Source organism: Ischnura elegans, chromosome 1, assembly GCF_921293095.1.
Source record: "Ischnura elegans chromosome 1, ioIscEleg1.1, whole genome shotgun sequence".
Classification (NCBI taxonomy): domain Eukaryota; kingdom Metazoa; phylum Arthropoda; class Insecta; order Odonata; family Coenagrionidae; genus Ischnura; species Ischnura elegans.
This window is the reverse complement of record NC_060246.1, coordinates 33,677,233-33,695,683: the sequence shown is the minus strand read 5'-3', so window position 1 is coordinate 33,695,683 and position 18,451 is coordinate 33,677,233. Positions and strand designations below refer to the sequence as shown.

The 18,451-nt window shown below is 39.6% G+C and overlaps 2 protein-coding genes across 2 annotated transcripts; one reads left to right on the top strand and one right to left on the bottom strand.

The window, feature by feature from the left end:
* Positions 1-4,784: 4,784 nt before the first annotated feature.
* LOC124158545 (proteasome subunit beta type-1) lies at positions 4,785-11,743 on the bottom strand. The gene is made up of 4 exons (XM_046533689.1): positions 11,506-11,743; positions 11,246-11,435; positions 5,139-5,375; positions 4,785-5,050 (listed from the first exon to the last, which is right to left on the bottom strand). Exons 1-4 carry the CDS (start codon positions 11,601-11,603, stop codon positions 4,865-4,867), a joined length of 711 nt encoding a protein of 236 aa, XP_046389645.1. The 5' UTR covers positions 11,604-11,743; the 3' UTR covers positions 4,785-4,864.
* Positions 11,744-12,131: 388 nt separating this feature from the next.
* Positions 12,132-18,451, top strand: LOC124158548 (ribosome biogenesis protein SLX9 homolog). The gene is made up of 3 exons (XM_046533702.1): positions 12,132-12,831; positions 12,913-13,114; positions 18,317-18,451. The coding sequence occupies exons 1-3, from the start codon at positions 12,543-12,545 to the stop codon at positions 18,438-18,440; spliced, it is 615 nt and encodes a 204-aa protein (XP_046389658.1). The 5' UTR covers positions 12,132-12,542; the 3' UTR covers positions 18,441-18,451.

The window sequence follows — 18,451 nt, the reverse complement described above, 5'->3', positions numbered from 1 at the left end:
AATGGGACGAATATGGTGTCCATGGTGAAAAAAATTATTTATCACATATGCTTTTCACTAACAGCCCTGTTTTGACTGCATCTATTTTGTAAAATTAAGAATTTACACTTAGAACTAGGAAAAAATAACGGATGTTTACAATTGCCTTTTTAAAACAATAAGGTTCAGCTTATTCCATCCATAAAACTGCTTACTTTAATGTATGATGTTACTCATCAGCAAAACTGATCATTCGAAATTAACAAAGTTATTACTTTAATAGGAAGTAATTTCAACAAGTAATGCTTGTAACTATTAACGCTGGCATCTTCAGGTCAGAAGTTCTTCATCAAATCTTTTGACCTGAAGTCACCAGCAGGATGGCTGGAGAAACTGTCGTCACCTATGGACAACTCAGTGCAGAGGAATGCCCAAAAGCCGAGACTCATATGGAGAAACTTCGCAGAAACCAAATATCTAATCAGTATGCCTGATTGAAGTAAAATGCAATGACTGAAATTGTTTTTTGATGATAATCTTTGCTATGAGTGAGTTTTCTTCTGAAGTCGGTCATGAGAAGAAGTCACATTAGGCATGTTTTTTCTGATGACTGCTATTTCTGCCACGGAACCACACAAAAGGTAATTGCCCCAGCAACTTAGGCAAGTATGGAAAATGGGGCTGAAATGTGACTTGGCAGAAAGGAATGATGCTTAATTAGGCTGATTTTTTCTGTATTTTATTGCTATTGAAACTGATTCAGAAAATTCACCTCTCCTATAACCTACAAAAATGAAAATGTTTTAGACCATGGTAGGTATTCCAGGATTCTATGAACCTTGTTTTCTTGAAATTACAAAACGGTAGAACTATTGGTACAGTGCCTCTATATGCATCTGAATATCCTGCAATGAAAAGGAGTTGTGAAGTCAACTTTTTTTAAATTCTGCTCTTGAACAAATATTCAGAGCCAACGTGAATTGACTTCATGTACAGCGAAGAAGCTCCAAGGGCCTCATGCATCTCTTGGAATTATCCTGTATAGTTTCAAATGAAACAGTACTACTAAACTTTTTGACCTAAGGTGCCTTGCATTCTTAGGATCAGAAGATATGTACACCAATACCCATGGAGGAAAATGCATAGCTATTCAGTTGCGACTTTTGACTCTGGTATTAAGCTGCATCTGAACTATTTGTTAGCAGGTACTAACATATGGGACTATTTTCAAATCACCAAAATGCATACCACCTCTCAAAATTCCAATAAAATATGCTGCCTTACCTCTTACGAACCCCTGCTCTTGCCTAAGCCAGTGTTATGCCCTATAATGTTCATAAGTTAAATCTATGGCCTACTTGCTGTGAACTAAAAATTCATAGACAACTGAGTGGAGATATGGTAGAGCCATTCTGTCATAATGAAACGCTTAAAAAATTTCACATTCTAACATCATTCAATTTCAATATGGAATGAAAGTGGCTGTAGAATTTACAAAATAGGTTTCATTCATAAGAAAATATTGCTTTCAATGCCCTTCAGGGACAGTTCTTCAAAGAATAACCTAGTGCACCGAGTCTCCTTGATCCATCCTGCCTACATTTTATCCATTACCATTGAGTTGACGTATACCGTATAAGCTCGTGTAAGAGGCGCACCTTTTTTCCCAGATGTTGCAGCCGAAAATGGGGGTGCGCCTCTTACACAAACTTCTTATCTTCCCCCCCTCCCCTTCACCGGTTGCAAGTTCAAGGGGAACTGAGTGGCCTTGGTTTTCAGCGTGAGTCAGTCATCTGAAACCCTGGGTCAAAATCAAGCGGCAGGCAGGGAGTTTCTCCCTTAGTGACGTATTTTTAAAATGCTCCTGTTTGAATTTTTTGCAAGCATCGCGCCGTCACGTCGGTACCCCAGAGGTGAACATTGAAAAGATCGCGCGGGGTGATTCGCTCCGGAGCGCGCGCTAAATTTATTGCCGCGAGTGGGCATCCCGCGGCATTTATACTGCATATAGTAATATTGGTGTCAAAACCTGCGGTTGAAAAAATTCGAACGAGTGTGCTCACTGTTGGACTTAATGGTGGATAGAAGAAATCGGAAATGCTTATAAGTGAAGAGCGCTGATGGAGAGGTCGAGGGGAAGAGGGCTCCCTCCCCTCCGTATTTAAAGCTACGAGCGAAGGAGAAAGGGAAGAACACGTCCGATCTTGCATGTGACGTCGTTGCCTTTAAAGCGAAGGCGTAGCAATGTGATATACGCAGTTTGCGTTGCCTGAGTTTCCAGTCCGTCTCGTCTTGTTTGAATGCGCTTATGCTACGCTTGTTTCTTCCGAAATTGTGCTGTTTGGACTATGTTGAATATTAATAACCTTATTTTAGCTATAAATCTTTGTGTCAATCAATTAGAGCTCAAAAAACTTAAATGCTGTAAGATATACGTCGCGTTAGGTCTAATTCTTTTTAGAACCTCGTGCGTGTTATACAATTGCTGAAAGATATCGAGATATCCTCGAGCTCAGAAGGTGACTCACGTAGCATTTGACCTCCAGAAACTCGGGGAATTGAACCTGGTAGACCGAAAAAGGTCAGTTGGTGGAATGGGGTAGGGATGAAACACGTTTCCATTGTTCCCCTGTAACTTGATATTTTCCTGTGGAGTCTCGGAAAGGAAAAAAACGGCAGAGGCGTTAGCTGATGGAGAGCCGAGTGTAGTTCCGTTAGGCCCCTTGCACACACACCGATTTTGGACGGTCGGTAAATATTGGCCGATATTTTACCGGCGAAGCGATGCTTGCACACACGCCGGATTTTTACCGTTCAAACGATACGTTGCTAAGTTTTTGAGCCGGCGCCGGCGATCCACAGTGACAACAGCCGGCAGATAACCGGCATTTTGCCGGTGATATTTTACCGGCCGTCCAAAATCGGTGTGTGTGCAAGGGGCCTTAAATCTACGACGCGGTTATTAACCTACGGCGCTGAGATTGCCCCGATTGTTGTTCAATCTCTTGGGAAAGCTCATGCCATTTGCCTGTCGTGTTTTGGCTTAAAATTTTCCATGGCTGCAATTCTATTGCAATACTCCTGCGAGAGCTTTTAAACAAAATTGTTCGTGAGTAGGGCAAGCAACGTAGAGCGATGGCGTATGCAAAGAGAGGATCGGAACTCTTTCTACTCCCTCTTATGCCGCCGCAGTTATCAAAATTTCCTTTTTCAAATAGTACTGAAAGAGGACATTTCGATAACTGTCGAAATTCCAGGCATACGTCTGCAACACCGGACGATAGGATAAAAAAAGTCGCAAAATTTTTTTTCTTTATAGCTTCGATCCTCAAAATAGGGGTGCGCCTCTTACACAAGCTTATACGGTACATTTTTTCTATAAGCATGTTTTTTGTATTGTTTAATGTGAGGGTAACTATATATTTAAAAATAAAGGTCCCAGTATGGGTTCGACTAGGTTCCTGTCTGGAAAGGATCCTAACCTTTTTTCTTCAAATTCTGAAACATTTTAAGCAACCTACGTGTTTAGATACTTTTAGCCAGCAAAAAAATTAATTTCATGAAGTGCAAGTGAATAAAATGTTATTATGGTTTGAAAAATTTCCAGAACAAGAAAATTAAATCCTGGGTCACAGATGGGCTAGAAAATAATGTGTAACACTTAAGGTGTAGAATGATTGCAGGCTTTCCCGGCGTATAGAATTGTGGAAGGTTACTCGGGATTTCCACTGGATCAGGTTCTCCAACTCCATCTCGGCTGACATTTCGAGTCCATGGTCATCAGGGCATACTTAAGGGGTATTCCTTGATGCTGCAGTATTCATTTTCCACAAAGTCAATACACCCTGTTCACATATCTAAAGGATGTCATACTCCCAACACTTAACAGAACTGTTAAATTTTCTTTTGCTCAAAATGAGACGGGATCTTTTGTTTAACACCTCTAGAAAATTAACTGTGTACCAAGAATTTCATATTGTTTGCAGGAAAGAAATTTAGTCGTAAAATGCCGGTAAGAATGATACTTGTGAGGACTACATTATAAAAGAGATACTTTCAGGCACAAATTTCTGAATGTAAGCACTCCCTCCTCATGGGTGAGATTAATTTTTGGTCTTGTGAATAACGACGTTACCTATGCGATGAAGTTAAGGTCTTATTTGTTCTCCAATTCACTTCAACCTAATGAAAAATTGTGTGTAAACAGAATCATAAATCAGTCCTAGATCCACCATTTTAGTCACTATTTAACTTAATGAGAGCACAGACTATCCTTTTCTGGATAACTTTATCATTTCTTTTTCAATTAATTTCCTATCCCTTCAAAATTACAGTTCTTATTCCACTGAAGGTGAAATGCAGCACTCCAAAAGTTCTTAGATTTCTGATCAGTTTCCTATTACAGAAAAAATGAATAAAAGAGGAAAAGCAAACACAGAAGACTGTGGCAAACAATCATTCGTGAGACCTCTAGAGCTATCCCTTGGAGAGGACAGAAAAAATTATATCAAAATCATGTCTGCCCCTTCAATTTCCTGTCTTAAAAAGGTGGTCCCATATGCTTTCCTTATAAAATTCCACACACGCATAAGAAAAATTTGTAGGAAATTCTTGATCAATGCCTAACTTGGTGCTTAACCTAGCACCATGCCTTGCTAGGAAAAGGCAGAAAAATATTATTTATCACCCTTCAAAGAAAAATAATACTGAACATAAAGTTCAGAAGAGTGAAATCAAAATTAAACCAACACAAGAACACAATTGATAAGAAGATAGATATCATATGAAAAACACATACACAACAATTAGCTTTAGAAATTTTTTTTTAAGACAAGCACAAATGACATTCTTCCATTTTCACACATCAGGTTACATCATTAGGGTTTTAATCCTGTCTCAACATGAACTTCTCTTCCTTAATACCATCTTTTGTTATTATATTGATAAAAATGCTATCTCCAGTGTAAATATCTCTCTCTGCAGCAGATATAAAAACATCCTTCAAGACAGCTAAAGCTCTATCCAGAGGGATTGGATCACTAGAAACATTCTCCATATTCTTCAAACCAATCTGTAAAGGCAAGGTAATGTTAAATTCATAATTTAAATTGTCAAACTCAAGTAAAATATTATCACCATCCAGCATCTGAATTTCTCACCTGATTGTCTAATAATGGTTGAAGGAGTGCTCCAGCTGAACCACCAGCACGGTAAGTGGTACGCTCACAGTGGCCAATTGGATCATAGCTATAAACACAGCCTTTGCCATCCACATCCAATCCAGCCAAAATATTGGAAATATAGTATGGAAAAAACCTTTTGTAGTACAGCATAGTCGATAACATCTGAGCAACTGCTGGAGTTGACATCTGCTTGTGATGCTCATGGAGATACATCTGAAATATATTAAAATGAAATATGTATTTAATCTAAGATAAATATAAATAGAGAGATGCAGCAGAGGATGAAAAAATGAAATAATATCGCACGAATATTCTCAGAACACAATATATTTATTGACATATACTTCTAACCGAACAATACTCTACCACTCATTCCAAAACAATACACTTCAACACCTAAACATTTCATCATCATATGTTAAAAATCCTACGATTGGTTTGATGCAGCTCTCCATTCCTCTCTCGTACATGCTAGCCTTTTCATAGTGATATAGTTCTTCTCTTTTACATCCCTCATGACCTGTCCTACGTAACTCACTTGGGGCAGTCCTTGCCCTTCTTCCCTCCCACCTGTCATTCAACAATTGTTTTCATCAGGCCATCATGTCTCATAATGTGGCCAAATAAGTTGTCCCATCTCCCACCTAAGATTTTTTGGATACTTCTCTTTACTTCAACTATTCTCAACTCTCCTCTAGTATCTGAAACCCCTTACACCTTGCATCCTCTTAGCGTGGGATCTGTCTTCGTGCATGTCTCTAAAACCCTACACCGATTAACACCTTGCAACCTCTCGCGTGGGATTGGTCTCTGTGTATGACTCTAACACACTATGCGGTTTAACACATTGCAGCATCATGGTGTGGGAAGGTACATGAAATGCAAAATCATGCTGCCATTTCCAGCCAATAGGAAGATGCTGAGAGGGTCACGAGACGCAGTGGCGCAGCGAGGGGGGGGTTTTGGGGGTTAAAACCCCCCCCCAGAGCTCAAAGAAATTTTTAAGTTATCCATTTTACTTATTTGGATCAGTATTACTAATAGAATAGTGTAAGGATTAATCAAATACCCATCAGAAGGCCGTAAAACTCTCCATTTTGAACCATTATTCTTAAAATTTTTCTAAAGGAGGGCCCTCGCAACTCCTGCTTACCCTGGCGGGTATGCAAGTCCCTCGCACCCCTAAGTATTATTTTTGCCTAAAACCCCCCCTAGTCTTAATTCTTCGCTGCGCCCCTGACGATACGGACGCGACATGAGAGGCAGATTCTTAGAGGGCGAATGCACGGGGAGTCTCGTGTCTAAGGTAGAGAATGTACCTTTGCTCTGTGAATTAAAGGTGTTAAACCAGATGTCAGACTTCTCATCTCACTCTTCTTTCTCCGAACCTGGCCCTTTCTATTAAGCTTAGCGCTTAAATTTGGTGTCGAGAAGTGGGCTATCCTGAATGTCATTGGGAAGTGCAGTAATATCAGACGTGAAAAGGTGAGTGGCAATGGCAAGCCGCGTTAGTTTATCGGGTTGTGGAAAGGTTGTGAGCTCCAAGAGGCCATGGATGAGCTTTGTACGCAGCTACAGGCCCTCAAAGAAGAAAATGCAAGTTTTAGAGCCCGTACAATAGATATGACTGGGACAGGGGAGAACTCGAGGAAATCATATTCAATGATATCGGCAGTTGAAAGTTTTTTGGGAGTCACAGGGGAAAACGTTGTAGCGTTCTTGCAAGTAGAACAGGTGGGAAGGCTGTGCGGCTGGGATGATGAAGACAGGCTAAGCACGGGCACACTCGGAGGGGCTGCGGATCTCCTGAGGGCAAAGACAAGAGTGGGGGAAGCCTTGACCTACTCCAAAGCAAAAAAGGTGCTGTTGGAGAGGTAACAGGGGGTGAAGAATAGGAAATTTTAAGATGTTTGCGAACATACAGATAGGCCCAGTGGAACAGATAGAAGAGTTCATGGATCGCATCCGCGACATAAATAGCCATACGTGTCAGGAAGAGGAAGATTTTTCTGCAGCGGCAGCCTAGCGGTCGGAGGATGATGAGAGGGCTTTAGACGTCTTCCTAAATGGCCTGCCCAGTAGGGTGGGGGAGAAAACGCAACTCTCTATGCAGGAGACATTTCACGCCGCTATCACCGCAGCAGCAGTACGGCATATAACACGAGTGAACACAAGAGCATGGGGTTCACTCCGCACGAGTTGGTGTTTGGAAAACAGATGGCATCACCTATCAATTGTTTCAGGGCAAGTAGCCCAGGGAAGGAACACCCTAGTGTGACAGGGCTATGAGAGACGTTGAAGGGAATGTGGAAAAAATGAGCCCGAAATGATCGCCTAGCGGTGAGGGAAACTGTGAAGGGAAGGGGTAAGGTGAGGGAATGTGAGGAAGGTGACTACGTATTCTTAAGTGACCCTTACTTGAAAGTGGGGCAAGTAAAGAAGTTTCATAGACCGCGCAACTCCCATATCGTGTGTCGAAAGTAACTTCTAAGTGCGATATACTGTTTGAACTTCCATTTCAAACCCTTATTTTCCACACAAGTCGTGTTAAGACTTATCATGGCCCTTTTCCCCCTCCTAAAGCACAGAATATTGCTGATCGACCCCGTGGATGGCCACGGAAATTTCTTCCAGGTGACATTTCTTTGCGAAAACCGACATCAGCTGTAAACCACCCCCATGCAGTGGGAGGACGAGTGAGTGGAGAGCCGAGGAGATTCACTGGTCACGCAAGGCACAGGAGGAGGAGGCAGCGGTGTGGAGAGAGGGGAAATCGTGGCCATAGAGAAAGAAGAGGTGCCCGCCCCCCACCCCTCATCAAGACGACACTGCTTTTCCATTGGGGGCGGAAGAAGTCATCCCCACTGACCCCCCTCCCCTACTCTGTCGTTATCTTCACAGGTTACGACCAAGAAGAGGACGTCACGAGTTGCCCTCACCGTACGTGGTCCCCCCTTTTGCACCCTCTCACTGCCATTATCTACACCCGCGGGAGGTGCTGATAAGGTGGAAGGCGGAAGAAGAGGATATGGTGGACCCCTAAACTATTTGGTTTGGCTGTTGTGTTTGTTGGGTTGTGGTTTGGACCCTATCAGGGGCCAAGAAGTGATGCCATTAGCAAGTTGTATCTTGTGTGAAAGACCGTGGGATGTAATATTAATTGAACATTCCTGGATGGTAGTAATAAATTTTGATCTGAGCGCCATGAAAGATGAATATAAAAGGATTAGACTTATTTTCGATGAAGTAAGGGGTAGGATGGAAGGGGATGTTAGGCAGGGTTATACCCGGGGATATATTTTAGCATTAGACAGGATGAATAGGGAATATCAACATGACAAGGAGGAAATGGAGATTTAAGTGGACTTGGTCGAGAAGTGACGAAACAGGCGGGATTGGATAAATTTTGGTGGCCAAACATTAAAAACAGTGCATATTCAGGATGCTGGATGAACAGGATCGATCTCCTCTGAACTGAGGAGAAAATCTCTAAATTAGAGCTGGACGGTGTGGGGTTTCGGGGAGGGTCAGAAAATCAAATTATAATGTCGGCAGGGTTAGAGGAGAGGGTGACAAACAACACTCAATTTAATGAAATTTAGTTTCGGAATTGATTACCGAAGCCAACAATGGTTGAAAATTAATCCAGGGATTAGCAGAGGCCAACCGAGAGTTGAGGCAACTGATAGGACTGAGGAGGCATTGAGGCAAATTGGCATATTCTTGTAAACGTTAGGACTGATGTGGGGCTAAGGATGTCACCAGAAAACAGCGTGTATAACAGTCTAAGCAGTGCTTTAGATCCTCCTCGAAAGTTTTTAGAAATAATCAAAATAATTCGTGATAACATTAACCCCCATTCCAGACGTTAGCTCCTTGTGACCACGAATCACTGTATTTGTATTACAAAATGGCAAAGGATTTTTTTCGGATTCGGATCATTGATTTTCTGAGCCGGAACAACAATTGCAACGAGGTACTCGACCACTCAGCATGAGGAAGGGGTGGGCCGCAGCATCACGTAAAGGAGAGGTGGAAGGGAAGGAGTGCACTCCCTCCGTATTTCATGCAACGAGGCTACAAATGAGGGAGTCAAGGACGAACAAGTCCGGTCGTGCTTCAGTGACATCGTTGCCTTCAAAGCGAAGCTGGGCACGCTACGTGGCATATGCAGTTGGCGTTTGCAATCCGTCTCTACTTGTTTGAGGGGTTAATGCTGCACTTGTTTCTTTGAAAATTGTGCTGTTAGGACAATGTTGCATATTAGTAGTCTAATTGTGAATAGAAAACTTAGTGGCAATCAATTAGAGCTGAAAAATAAACAGATATATCATCAGGAATGCGTCGCGTTCGTTCTAATTCTTTTTTAAATCTCATGCTTGTCATCTAATTGTCGAAGCTATCGAGACATCTCCGGGCCCAGAAAGTCACTCACTTAACATTAGTCGTCTAGAAACTGCGAATTGAAGCAGGTAGTTGGTGAGACGGGGTAGCGATGAAACACGCTTCAATTATTCTCTTGTAATTTGATATTTTACCTAAAAGACAATGATTAATGCCCGTGTGATTTCGGAAACAAAAAAAAATAACAAAGGCACGGACTGATGAACGGCTAAGGGCAGTTTTCTGAAATCTGCGACGTAGTTACTTTTGATGCACTGAATAGTAGAGGCCTTCATGTTGTAGAAATCCATCTTACTGATTTGTGAATGAAAAACTTTGCTGTTTCTACAATTTGTAGAAACTTAAATTGTAGAAACAGCAAAGTTTTTCATTCACAAATCAGTAGTTACTTTTGACGAGGTTATTAACCTACAACGCTGAGATTCCCCCTATGATTGTTCAATCTATGTGCCAGTCGTATTTTGCCTTTTTTATTTTCCACAACCTAAATTCTGCTACGTAACTTCTGCAAGAGCTTTCAAACAAACCAGTTCATGAGTAGGACAAGAATCACATGCGACGGCGCAATCGAAGAGAGAATGGGAACTCTTTCCACCCTTATGATTGCTTTTACTGAAGCTATTATTTAAAATTTTGGATCCAGATCCGATGTTTCCGCTACTTTGGATCTGAGGTATCAGATCTGACCATCCCTAATTAGTAGTCAATTTTAAAGGGTGTTTGTTTGCATAAACTTTACAACTTGTGTAACTATATATTTAATGGGCAGTGCATTGTGTGGGTAGTAATCAATAAAACTAATTCATTTCTTAAGTCTGATATATCATTGATACGCAATGACAAATACAATATAATAATCACATCCATGGATAAAGTTCAAGCGCCCAGGCAGTGAAATTTTGATCAGAGATATTATGATCAACAATACAAATTTGTCTTCCTAAATGACATAGAAATAGATTAAACAGTACAACCGATACTGAACGCTGACATAATGAGTTGGTTTAGATTCAAGCTGAGCCTACAATACAGAATTGAATTAGTGGGTATAGCACACAAGGTAAGACACTTGGTTTTCTGTTTCATGGGAGCCTATCTCCCCCAATTGCATATTGCGCCATGCATTTACCCCGTGGGTAGCACTGCACTACTGACACTTGTTAAGGGTTGCTTACACGGCATATTAACACATACAAGTTAATTTGTGGATTCATGAACTATTTCACTGAAACGGAACGTGTCCGAATGCATGGATAGAATTAGAACAGGTTATATTTTCTACTCAAGCATTCATGCAAGTTGGGTAGTTACACGGAGCACTTTAGCGTACATACATTTAGACATGAACTAGTACGCGTTAATTTACCATGTAACTAGGCATTTAGGGATTGCACTGATAACTAAGTCTGTTGCATGTATGCCATGATCTTGATGAGGCATGCTAATCCTTAAACTTTCAGGTTAGAGGGTCTCTTTAGATCCATCATGCCAGTAGAGAGCAATAATTTTTACGAATAGGGAAGAGATAACGACGACAGTACAAATTACCAGGGTAAAAAGGTTGATTATGCACACCGTGGGCGATGTAAAGGCTCATCAAATATACCACTAGGCTGGAATGGCGAAAGTAAAACGTAACAGTAAATATCAACTCAAAATGACGGAGAACAATATATTACCTTTAATCGGGCTTCAAGAACACGGGTGAGAGTTAAGGTGTCACACCAACATCCCGAGCAACCCAAAACAGTGTTTGCCGAGAGGCGAAACAATTTAGATTGCTCACGGGTATAAATTGAAAATCCGCTACTGAGGCGAGTGTCACATCCAATGATAGCATAATCGTCGCCAGCAACAGCAACTATACTCCTAGAGGGAAGAAAAGAATTTAAATCCATGTCCATTTTTCGTGAAACATAACCACAAATCCGTTCCTCACCCTCCATTATCGGCGTATGGGCTGAAATATGATTGTTTTGGGCCCGCAACGGTGTGATAATCAGGGAGCGTACGATTGTTAACATCATAGACAGCCATTTCAGCTTCACGATCAACGGTAAAGTGAAAGAAAAATCTCTTCGTTGTCCCTCTAGAATTCAGTGACTTGGATGACTCTTCTAAATGCACAATATGCAACAAAACAATGGCGGAACAAGCTCGACCGGAACGCGATTCACAACTGTCACGACCAGGAATGTATACAAAAGATACTCAACCGTCAAATGTGTTCTTCAACGGTTAATGCCCACTTATTCCGCTGCCGTTTCTTAAACACGATGGCGATCACTACGCTATCGATGAGATCTTTTAAATGTGGTCAATGTGGTTATTAAGAATATAGAATAGTCTTATTTTTTTCAAGAAAGAGCTTAAACTTCATTATTATCCATAAAATAATTTTCAAATATGACATGAATGGATACGGCACGCGAAACATATTTGGTAATGTTTAGTCTGTGCACCAGGGGCTTAGGAGAACGTTGAGGACATCTGTAGCAATCTGTAGGATCTAAAGCAATCTAGACATCTAGAGAACTGCAACGGAAGGAAATGTGGTCTTTTGAATCACTCCTTGCATAGGAATGCATCGTGGAATGCATGTAGACTTCCCATGTGTTTACCGTTCGAGGAGATAGAAAATCTAGAGCTATTATAGAAATATTGAGGTTCTTTCGTTAGTGTGGGGACAAAATTAATCATTAATCTAGGTACTATAAACTCAAGCGTTGCATTTCTGAGGATCTCTAGGGAAATCTAACACAAACTAGCCTTTGTTGTAATCAGCCGTTATCGTTCGTAACAAGAGTAACACGGTGCACTGGTGCGATGTGAAGCATTTAAGAAGAAACGCCTGTAGTGATGGATGTATAGTTTTATTCTTGAAAGGGTCACTTGTTAGTATTGGTGTGTTGTGTTTTAATCACAGCGCGTGGGAGACTATAGGTGATAGGAGCTTGTGCTTAAAATATTTTCCTGATGGGTCGTCTAAAAAGGGAGAGGAGAAAATTTCACTTGAAAGCGGTAGGGGGGAAAGACCGAGCTGTCGAATCTGCATCATCGCTGAATGTCAACGAAGAGTCGGAATTGCCCTTACCCACTATATCTGATTCTATTTTTTCGGGAATTAGTATTTCACTTGATGAAATTAAACTTCCATCTGAGGAAGTCGATATAAAAAGTGTTCGGTCTTGGAAGAGCGCTAAGTCGGATACCCCAGTGGCGAAGAAGTTGAAGCGAAAATTACGACACGCAACATTTATGAAAAGTGAGCCCTAGTTTTATGCCTAAAATTTGGAATCTCTAAAAAGATTTGTGTTAATATGTTCAACTTCTGTTTAATTTTCAGAGATAGATGCATTCTACAGCGCGAAAAAGGAGGAAAAATTGGCAGCCAAACGTCAAAAGACTGTTATAACCGGTGATATGAAGCCTCTCCTTGATGCTTTGCCCGATTTTAGTATTCCTAGCTCTGTTAATGAAGAAATTATCCGAGAAAAATGCCGAAAGAAGCGAAGTACTCCTAAGGCTACAGGACGAAAGAATGAGATGTGAGTTTCTAAATGTTATGATGAATAGAAGTATGAATGGTATGCTAACTTTTATGTTGTGATTTAGGTTTTTAGGGATTCGGAACAGTACAATTTTTATGGAAGAATGAGAACACCTTTCAGCTCAGAGAAAAACTAGGCAATAGCGGTTGCCAAAACTTACTGTTGCCATTTATTTCTTAACTTAGGTTACAAGTACAACACCTTCACCCCTCAATTCAATGAGGTGCTTCCACGAGCCACAGTATTCAATTGATTGATGCAGTTTCAATCCTTATCATTGTTTAGTCCTTTGTAATCACAATTGCCATATTGCAATATTTGTTGTTGGCATGTAATCTACTATTATTTTTTTCTTTAGCAACTATCCTATTGACAATGCTAACCTCTATTTGCTTTACATTTCCTTGGTGTCTCTGAAATTTTCATTTTTTATTGCAAACTGGTTATCATTGTATACATGTACAGTATCACTATCAAGTATTTTAATACAGTTCTTTCCAAGGGAATTGGCATCCATTATATTAAATTCAGACTATACATTACATTCTTTGATTATTATTCCCACTAAGTCAGGGTCAGCCAATAAATACACAATAGCCAACTAAGTAATTCTTTTTGGATGTGGCATCCAGCTTCTTTCTTTGCTCTTTAGCCTCACAAGCATAGGCTAAACTTCCAAATACTTTTAGATGACTAAGTTCAATATTTCGTTCAGACTATCTCTCCTAAGGTAATGCAGTTGCGATTGCTCCGGATGGTGCTCTGTTTTTCATTTATACACCTGCTCTACGGGCTTCTAACTAATAATATTCTGGTAAATTGCAGCCAGAGAGCATGCACCTAGCTTTATCTATGATGGTTCTGTTTTTTCTTTCAGCACATCCATTCTTCTCGGAATTATATGATATTGTAGTTTCATGTTTAATCCCACATATCCTTAACTCCCCCTCTGGTGTATGACCCACATATTCACCTCCATTATCTGTACAGAGGCATTTGATCTTGTTCTCTGTCTCATTCTCCACTGTGCCCTTTAAAAGTTTGAACAATTCTAGGACTACTTGAGACTCTTCCCTTGTAACAAAAAAAAACTTTTCTCGTGCATCATCACTGAAGTTGAGCATATATTTTTTATCTCTAATAAATATGTACCTTTCTGGGCTCATTGGACCACATGAGCCTTTGTTCTTATTTATTTTTCATATGATCTTTTTATACTTTGTATTTTGTTAATAAAGCAACTAATGAAAACTTATTATTTTCTAATTGCCAATAAAATTTTATGTTTTTAGAGTTTTATTTGCTTTTGGGTGAAGAAGATAAATTCAGGAATTAAAGAGTTAGTTGAAGTATTTTTAGCAGGAATGGGATTTATTATTCCTCTATTTTCAATGTTCTCCAACTGGTTATTTTATGTTGTACACACATTGGTATGTCACTCACATTAATTTACTATTGCTACCAGTACAATCTTATGCATTTGTGCTTGTTTAAGAAAACTATGCTCTGTGTAATAGCAAATGAATAGGCAAAGCAGCCTGCCGCATAAAGATTGAAACTAAACTTGATAATTTGCTCCCAAAATACTTACACATTGTATTGGAGTATTCCTGTAATAATACAGGTCAATTTCTATTTTCTAATATATGAAGCAGGAAACAAGCACTATTCTGATTACATAAAGTATGTAGCATATTTGTAGTTTCTGAACTGCATGACAGAAGTTGGTCGAAGGTTACGTATGCACAAATCATAATGATAAATGAAAAACTTTGTGTATTTCCACAGTATTTATTAGCGTACGACACGTTTCAGCGAATCATCTTCGCTATAATCAGGTACAAATGCAAGGTTTCAGTCGGGAAGTCTTATATATACACAAAGGAGGGGTAAGGTTTTGGGTTGGCAGAAATGGGAGTGGGGTTGGGGGAAGGGAGTGAGGAGGCGGTTGGGAAAAGTAAGGAATTGGGATTCGGTTGAAGGTTTTAGGGGAGGGCTAACAGCGGGGAATGACTTAGGAACTCGATGTTATTGATAATCTTTTCTTTAAGTTTTCTCCTGGTGATATCCCACTTAACTTCAATAAATTTGGCAAGATGCTTAATGACTCCTACAAAAGATTCATATGTACAAAGGACAAAAGCACAGATGTCGAAACACTTGTTAGATATTCTGCACCAAGAAATCAACGAATATATTCCACAAAAACTGAAATATAATAATAAGGAACCATGCTGGTACAACAACGATGTCAGAAGGGAACTTAGGAAACAGAGAAAACTATACAATGTGTACAGAAAGTCCATTATATTATGTAAAAAATTGAAGGAACTTGAAGCTAAAGAAAGTTGCTGCACAATGGTCAATGTGAACTGCAAAGTGAAAGTTCAAGTAAAAAGTGCTCAGTGAATTGCTCGAAGAAAATCCAAAATCCTTTTGGTCATATGCGAGAGAGCTTCAGACAAAGGGAAGTACCTCGGAGTTACGATAACCTTGAACCTGTCATGGGGAACACGTATAAGGAATATTTGCAGCATAGTACTAAAAAATTAGGATTCGTCAACCGTATTGTGAGAAGATTTTCGGATGAGAAAGTAAAAGAAAGGTGCTATTTCACACTTGTCCGACCACACCTTGAATATGCAGCGAGCATATGGTATCCGGTGCAGGAAGACTTAATCCACGAACTGAACAAAACACAAAGGAAGGCTGTGAGGTTCGTCAAAAACCGCTACGGGCATGCAGACAGCGTTACTCAGATGTTAAGCAAATTCGACTGGGAGCCGCTTGAGACTCAGAGGCTGTGTGCTTGGCTTAGATTGCTTGAACAATTGAGAATGGATATCTGTAAGAGCGAAACAGGGAACATAATATTAGAGCCTCACTATATTTCCAGGTCCGATAGAAGCGACAAATTAAGAGAGATATTTTGCCGAACGGATAGATATGGGAATTCGTTTTTCCCCCTAACCAAAAAGGACTTTAATAAACGCTAGTCCCAACTTCGTTTGAGCAGTTCATTTTTTCTGAGTAAACGGCTGGTGTCCTAACACCCCCTGCCACACTCCTTTTAGGCGGCTTGCGGTGTATTATGTAGATGTAGATAAAGTGCATCTAGCCGACGTCCTTTTTCTTTGAAGGTCAATATTTTTGGGTTGAAATTGCACGAATGGCTTTTTTTGATGAGATAAGTGGCTAACTGGGACTTAGTATCTTTCTTTTCAAAACATCTTTTATGTTCCACTGCCCATGCTTTGAAATTCCAGCCTGTTTGACCTACATATGTTGAGTCACAGCTGATTTCATAAATGCTGGATCTTGAAAGATGGTCCAATTTGTCTAACGATTTGTCAAATAATGTTTTTAGTGTCACTGGGGAATAAAAACAGAATTTGAATCGGTCTCTCTGGAAGCACTTAGATACTTTGTAAGACTCTTTGCCTGCATATGGTAGTTTCACCCACTTCTTGATATTTGAGGTTGGCTTAAGGTCTGTGATTTCTCTGATGGCCTTCTTCATACGTGAATTCCGTAGTATCCTCTCAATCAGATACGCATGGTAACTGTTAACCGAGGCAATGTGGTGGATGTGGTTCAGTTCTTTAGCAAAGGACTCCCATGAAAGAGGAATGTTCACAAGTCTATTAATCATTGAGTGGAATGCTGCCATTTTGTGACTGAAAGTATGGCACGAATCAGACGGGATGACCATATCTGCAGATGTCGGTTTTCCAAAGATATTAAACATGTGTTTTTCCCTGGATAAAGATAGTTGTAAATCTAAACAAACTTAACCTTCCGTCTGTAGGTTTCTCCATAGTGAAATCAATATTTTTATGACTTGGTTGAAAAGGTTTAAAAAATTATTGGCTTGCCGATGGTTTCCGGTCCAGCAACATAAAATATCGTTAACATATCAAAAACCAGTAAAATACGTTTTTTACAAGTGAGTCATTGAGTTAAAAAGTTTCCTTTCAAAATTGTCCATAAACACTTGGGTGAGCAATGGGGAAAGAGGAGACCTAATTGATAGGCCTTTGTCTTGTTGATAAAATACATTGTTAAAAAGAAAGTACATAATTTTGTTTTACACATACCTTCAAAAGAATGGACAATTCTTGTATGGCAACTGGGTTTGCTTGTGAATCATTAAGGATATTTATGGCCATTTCTAAGGCTTCCTTCACGGGTATGGAAGTGAAAAGGTTTTTTTACGTCAAAGGAAATTAGTTTGGCATTCCTAGGTATCTTGATAAGTTTAATTTTTTCGACAAGTACTATAGTTTTATATGCTGAATTTAGGGGTAAACTTTGTGAGCAGGCGATAGAGTTGATTAATCCTATGCAAAAGTTTATGTACTGGTGATCCAACGCCGAAAACCACTGGTCATATGGGAATATTTGTTTTATGGATTTTTGGGAGCCCATATAACCTTGGATTCATTTGTAACAAGTGATGTTTATAACAATGAGTGAGTATGCCAGGGCACGCGTTGATGGCTTCTTTCACTTCTTTTTGGAACACTTTCATGGGGTCACTGTGTTCAATCAAGAATGAATTCTCACGGATGAAAGAAGAGGCACTTGTCCACGCAATCTTCCCTATCAATGATCACGGTACTATTGCCTTTATCTGATTTGATCACCTCTAGGTCTTTACTGTTAATTGTCTGGCAAATTGACGTAATAATTACATTAGTGTTCTTCTGTTTATCTGATTTACATTGAGATTTGTTATTAAAGGAGTCAATTAAATTGTTAGCACATAATTGTTTGGTGCCCAATGGTTCTCTACAAAGGGCCACTTCGCTGAGTTACTAGCCATTGCCTAATGCTCGATATTTAAGAAGAAATTTAATGATATATTTTAACTTGTAACTATGCCTACCTATGCATAAATAATTAATCTAGTGTCTGATTCTAGCCGGATTGACTGTATCACATTGTGAAGTATTGTAGTACATATTCTTATGTATTATGCTTATTTTATAAGAGTGTGAAATGCTAAGTTCATTAATTGTTAAATATTTAATAGTCTCTATTTTCTTACCTAAAATGAATGAACATATATTTTTTAATCTCATATATTTTATTTGTGCTTATCTTTACAATTTTATGTGAAGGTTTGTCCCATTTATCTCAACAAATAATGCTAAGTTACTATGTATCAGTCTACTCTATGATTTTTTTTCTTTTCAGGCTTGCCAATATTGCAACATTCAGAAGCTTAATGAGAAACCCTAAATTTCAAGAAAATCCATTGGAAATGGTTAATAAGAATATAATTCATCATGTGAAAATTATGTCTGAAGAAAATAAATGACCTCACTTATA

What these genes read in the sequence shown, in the direction of transcription:
- LOC124158548 (XM_046533702.1), top strand. Translation starts at nt 12,543, where the DNA reads ATGGGTCGTCTAAAAAGGGAGAGGAGAAAATTTCACTTGAAAGCGGTA. An exon ending in ACACGCAACATTTATGAAAA is followed by an intron (nt 12,832 to 12,912) that starts GTGAGCCCTAGT and finishes TTTAATTTTCAG; the next exon opens with AGATAGATGCATTCTACAGC. An exon ending in ACAGGACGAAAGAATGAGAT is followed by an intron (nt 13,115 to 18,316) that starts GTGAGTTTCTAA and finishes TTTTCTTTTCAG; the next exon opens with GCTTGCCAATATTGCAACAT.
- LOC124158545 (XM_046533689.1), bottom strand. Translation starts at nt 11,603, where the DNA reads ATGGCTGTCTATGATGTTAACAATCGTACGCTCCCTGATTATCACACC. An exon ending in CCATACGCCGATAATGGAGG is followed by an intron (nt 11,436 to 11,505) that starts GTGAGGAACGGA and finishes TCTTCCCTCTAG; the next exon opens with GAGTATAGTTGCTGTTGCTG. An exon ending in TTCTTGAAGCCCGATTAAAG is followed by an intron (nt 5,376 to 11,245) that starts GTAATATATTGT and finishes AATATATTTCAG; the next exon opens with ATGTATCTCCATGAGCATCA.